At 50.3% G+C, this 5484-nt stretch overlaps 1 protein-coding gene across 1 annotated transcript; it reads right to left on the bottom strand.

The window, feature by feature from the left end:
* Positions 1–2767: 2767 nt before the first annotated feature.
* Positions 2768–4708, bottom strand: LOC128276503 (uncharacterized). Its single transcript, XM_053014961.1, has 3 exons — positions 4658–4708; positions 3079–4539; positions 2768–3001 (listed from the first exon to the last, which is right to left on the bottom strand). Exons 1-3 carry the CDS (start codon positions 4706–4708, stop codon positions 2768–2770), a joined length of 1746 nt encoding a protein of 581 aa, XP_052870921.1.
* Positions 4709–5484: the final 776 nt, after the last annotated feature.

Raw genomic sequence — 5484 nt, 5'->3', positions numbered from 1 at the left:
AGAAACGAGCGCGAACTGCTCCAGCAGCAACAGCAGCAGCAGCGTCCGAGCAACCACCACCACCACCATCAGCACCAGCATCAGCACCATCACCACCACCAGCATCCGTACCGCAATCATCATCATCTGCTGGCGGACCGTGCCGAGATTGAAATGCTTCGCGAACGCGAACAGCACGAAGCGATGCCGCGCGATCAGCGGCGGGCAACTCCGAGCTCCGACTCCGAGCCCGATCCGGATCCGGACGGCCGGCGGTGGCGAGGTCCGGGTGGTACCATCCCCGAGCCCACCGAAGACCGAGGGCCGCGGATGGGCGATGGCGTGGTGGTGGTCCGCGATCACCGGTTCAGTGCGATGGCGACGGAGCGCACCTCGAACGATGACGACGACGACGACGAAGGTGACGCCCCGCCGTCGGCCAAGGATCACTCCCGGGCGCACAGCAAGTCATCTTCACCTGGTGAGTGCTTCGGTCGGCCGTTTGGGCCACTTCTTGCGCCATTTTGCAACATTATCGTTCCCCATTGATGAACTCCCGGAGCCCGAGAGACGGTTACGGTGGGAAGGGTTCCTCCGGTTTGGGTCCGGTACAATTATTGGCCTTGTATTGGTGGGCCCCAACCCGATGTGTTGTGTCAACACAAGCTGTCGTCACAATTTATCCCATTCTAAATTATTCTGCCTTTCGGTCCGACGTCGAAATGGTTCCGTCCACATAACCGGCCGGCCCATTTTGCGACGACGACCTCGGCCCGGGGTAAAGGTAATCGCCTCAAGCTGGCCAACCTGCAGCAACCTGCCTGCCTGGGCCTGTGTAGAATAATTTCCTTAAAATTGAGACATTCTCCCTTTCGCCTATCTCGCCGTCCCGAAAATGGTTATTGCATTTGATTTATGCTTTTGGGCCGAACACCCTTTCGGTTGGCTTCCGGTTCGCCGGGGGCACCCACAGTGACAAACAGCCAGGCCATTGTGGGTCGCCCGTCACCACCCCGAAGAAGCGTGCCTGTATGGTAAATGGTGGACCGTCCGGATGCTATCCCCGCCATTTTGCAACATTATCGTTCCCCATTGATGAACTCCCGGAGCCCGAGAGACGGTTACGGTGGGAAGGGTTCCTCCGGTTTGGGTCCGGTACAATTATTGGCCTTGTATTGGTGGGCCCCAACCCGATGTGTTGTGTCAACACAAGCTGTCGTCACAATTTATCCCATTCTAAATTATTCTGCCTTTCGGTCCGACGTCGAAATGGTTCCGTCCACATAACCGGCCGGCCCATTTTGCGACGACGACCTCGGCCCGGGGTAAAGGTAATCGCCTCAAGCTGGCCAACCTGCAGCAACCTGCCTGCCTGGGCCTGTGTAGAATAATTTCCTTAAAATTGAGACATTCTCCCTTTCGCCTATCTCGCCGTCCCGAAAATGGTTATTGCATTTGATTTATGCTTTTGGGCCGAACACCCTTTCGGTTGGCTTCCGGTTCGCCGGGGGCACCCACAGTGACAAACAGCCAGGCCATTGTGGGTCGCCCGTCACCACCCCGAAGAAGCGTGCCTGTATGGTAAATGGTGGACCGTCCGGATGCTATCCCGACGACGATCAACGACGAAGCCACTTACGGGAGATTGGCTTCGAATCAATCACAACGTAAATCAACCCTTCAGATTCGATTTAAGGCTGACCGACGGACCGGACCGGACCGACCGACGGGCCTTCCGGCTTGTTTGCAAATGGCGCAAACCCGTTCCACGTGCTGCTATTTGAATTTAAATCGATTTCGACTCCCCCACGGGGGTAGTAAAACTCCTTCACCGAACGGGTCAAGCACAGATTCCGCTGTCGTTCCGTCCAAGTTCCATTGCGTCCTGTCATCGGCAGCCGCACGCGTCAATGGCAGTTCTTTAAAACGGATATAATCGAAGGGCAGGGTTTCGCAAGGATCTTGATAACCCTCCGGGATGCCTCTGGACCCTGGCTTGAGATTAGCATACATCCGAGTTAAACTAATGGCCCTGCCCTGCCGTATGTCTCGGCGCTCCGCTCGGTACCTGCTCGGAATGGTGATGAAGTCCGGTGCCGGTGCCACTCCCTTCCGATATCGATTCGGAACCGTGTGGGCTGACCATATTGAGGATTAAGGGAGGTCCATTTTCTGTTTTCCTTCCGCACAATGGCTTATCACACTGACGCACTCGGTGAAGGTTGTCCTGGCGGACGGGTTCCATAATGAATTATAATTCCATTACTGCACGTAATGAACGGGTAAATTGATAAACTATAAACACGTTGTAAAAGCCTCCATCGGAAATGACCCTATCAGGGGGCACGGGACAGTTTTACTACCGGCAACACTCCCCCCGTATCGCACGCGAACATGTTGCACACGTCGTGTCGAACACCCCAACCGAAAACATGTTCCAGTGTTTTATTTTGTTTTTTCTTTATTCTCTCAAAAGCCACCCTCCCGGTGCCGCCGAAGTCCGGTGAGAAACCCGTCTTATTTTTCACCCCAAAAAAGGGGTCGGAACATCGGAAGCGGAAAAAGGGTTGCGTACGGTCTGATTGTCCTTCGCCGGGATGCGCCATTGATGGCATGTGCCATTGGCTGCCATCGAATTTTCTTTTCCCCTTTTTTATCAATGTTTCCACAAGGCTGTGCTTTTCAAGTATTTGTGTCCACGCTCCGATGAGTGGTTCCGATGTTTAAACAATCTATTATCGTTTCGATGGGCCCGGAAATTCGGAAATTCCACCAGACTCGTTACCCACTACTTGTCCAGCTCGTGGTGGATGGCGTGGTGTATGGCGGCGTGCTTCTCCCCGTCCACGCAGGCTCTCAGCTTGACCATGCCGTTCCTGAACAGCTGCGTGCGGGCACTGTAGGTGTTTTCGTAACAGCTCTTCGCCATGGACGTTACGTACAGCATCAGACTGGTGCCCTGGTTGATGGCGTTCTCCAGGCTGCTGAAGTACGCGGCGCTTCTTGGGACGTAGTATGGCATCTAAGGAGCAAGGCGAAAAAGAGCATTAGACAATAATCCTTCCAGTTCGAACCGGTTCACCAGCTCATTGCACTTACACTCTTCATCAGACAGGCCATGGTCGGGGCGTTCGACTGAGACGACCTAAAGCACCGCGCCGGGATGTTACCGAATTCCTGGCCGATGCGTTGCACTGTCACCGCACGGACCGCTGCTCCCTGAGGGTTCTGTATGTTGGCGTGAAAGATGTCGTCACAGGTTTCAATCTCTCGGTTCTGGTCTTCCATAAACCGCGGCAGCTCCTGGCTCAACTTGTTCCAACATTCTTCGCTCGGTGCATCGCACACGCCACTGCTCTTCAGCGAGCGGCTCACAAGATCGGTGAAGGCGTTGAACTGTTTCTGCACAAAGTTCTTCAAATCGAACAGCATCCTGACGCGCGTTGCTTCGTAGAAGTGCATCTGCGACGCCACCGATTCGTTGATGGATCCACGGAAGCGGGAAATGATGGATTCCACTTTCGTCTTGAACGAGCTCGAGGCCATTGAGGTTTTGCTGATTTCCTTGACCAGCTTACGATAGCTGGGGTACTTCTTCCGGTCTGCTCGTTGAGATCGGGAACTTTCGTTCAGGTGTGGTTTCAACATATTGAACAGATTTCGCAACGCCGGAGGAGGTGGTGTATAGTTAAGGCACTCTTTGAATGGCGTTGTAGTTGTTGAATCGAGATCTTCAGTTGTTAAAAGGTCCACTTCCTCACTTTCTGTCGATACCACTTCGGTACTCTCCGTAGAAGCAGTATCCTGCAACTCTTCAGTAGTACTCAAAGCATCTTCTACGGTAGCCTCAGTCGATCCATCAGCATCAACTTCCGACGTCTCCTTTTCGCCCTCTTCAGCAGGCGTTGAGCTGCCTTCGCCTTCCGCCTCAGTGCTTCCTTCGGCTTCTGCTTCGGAAGGCGTTGTACTGGCTTCGGCTTCCGCTTCAGAAGATCCTTCAGTTTCCGACGTCTCCTTTTCGCCTTCTTCAGCAGGCGTTGAGCTGCCTTCGCCTTCCGCCTCGGTGGTTCCTTCGGCTTCTGCTTCGGAAGGCGTTGTACTGGCTTCGGCTTCCGCTTCAGAAGATCCTTCAGCTTCTGACGTCTCCTTTTCGCCCTCTTCAGCAGGCGTAGAGCTGACTTCGCCTTCCGCCTCAGTGGTCGGTTCGTTTGTGATATTTTCTATTTCTCCCTGCGATTTTGTTGCATCGTACGTTATGGTTGTTTGTTGTTGATCGGTTGGCGCGATGTCGGTTTGTTCATCTGCTTTAGTTGTAATGTCATCAGTTATATTTATCGATTGCGAAGTTTCTGTTGATTCAGTTGTGGTTGATGGTGACGTGGTTGATGGTGGAAATATAAAATTCTTCACGCTATTTATGATATTGGGAACAACATTCTTAAAAACTGACTCCTCTGCCTCCTTTTCAACAGGAAACAATTTGCGTATTAACTCCGTTAGTTTGAACGAAACACGATTTCGCATTTCATCTTTAATGCCGGCCTGCACACTGGAAAACACCTGATTTGGAAAACATAAACAACGAGTTTACACAACAATATTACACCTCTGGCACAAACGTTACAAACCATCATTCATTCATTAGGGCACTCGCTAGGTCACTAAACTTTGAACTTACCAGTATAGTAATGAAAATTCTACCAACAACACCACATTTTAATATTGCCATGTTTGTAACTATTTTTTCTGCACATGAAAAGTATTGAACCGACGAAGCAACGACACGCAGTAGCTGCTCGTCCCAGTAGGGCTTCTTTTATAGCTCATTTTAATAGGAAATGCTAGTTGACACAAGTGTCCTGGAATGCCAGAGACGGTTGATTGTTGATGTTTGATTAGCATTGTGTATTAACATTTGCAGTCTACGGGCTGTGAACGTCGTTCATGACGAGTAAGCTGTACTTTGCCGAGCTGTGGCTTGGAAGCAAGGAACCCGTTTGAAATCTGTTTTAAATATCACAGTTCCACTATCGCAATGAGAGTTGGTACATCTTAAATAATGTGCATATCTCGTCACAGCAGTAATGACGTTTGAATTGAAGCAACTGGTAATGGAATCATTTATTTTTATAAGCAGAATGTTATTTAAGTTATTCTACTTAACTGTAACTTAAAGTACGCTATTTTGTTTCAAGAATTCAAAATCATGCTTTTAGGCTCAAAGAAGCGTGCGATGGCAACACACACGATTGGTTTAGCCAAATTATTCGATTTTTCAATTTCAACCACCGTCGCCGTCAGTGTCCAAGGTTTGATTCTCCTTTTGAGCTACTCCATATAAACCACATATTCTTATCGATGACCGAATAAGTAAACATTTATCCAACCAGAAGCAAATGTTGGCACAGTCAACAACAAGTATACAAACGGTAAACAGTACAGAGTTCTTCATGCATAAAACATGAGTTAAATAATTACTGATCTACGCGATTTGTATCGTGATTT

The sequence above is a fragment of the Anopheles cruzii genome, unplaced genomic scaffold (genome assembly GCF_943734635.1).
Source record: "Anopheles cruzii unplaced genomic scaffold, idAnoCruzAS_RS32_06 scaffold01379_ctg1, whole genome shotgun sequence".
In the NCBI taxonomy this organism is placed as follows: domain Eukaryota; kingdom Metazoa; phylum Arthropoda; class Insecta; order Diptera; family Culicidae; genus Anopheles; species Anopheles cruzii.
The sequence above is the reverse complement of the archived record's forward strand: the minus strand, read 5'-3'. Positions and strand labels throughout refer to the sequence as shown.

Bases quoted from the DNA above. Each gene is read 5' to 3' on its own strand.
- LOC128276503 (XM_053014961.1), bottom strand. From the start codon at position 4,708: ATGGCAATATTAAAATGTGGTGTTGTTGGTAGAATTTTCATTACTATA. The intron at 4,540-4,657 runs GTAAGTTCAAAG...TTTCCAAATCAG, and splicing joins GAATTTTCATTACTATACTG to GTGTTTTCCAGTGTGCAGGC. The intron at 3,002-3,078 runs GTAAGTGCAATG...CTTGCTCCTTAG, and splicing joins TGGCCTGTCTGATGAAGAGT to ATGCCATACTACGTCCCAAG.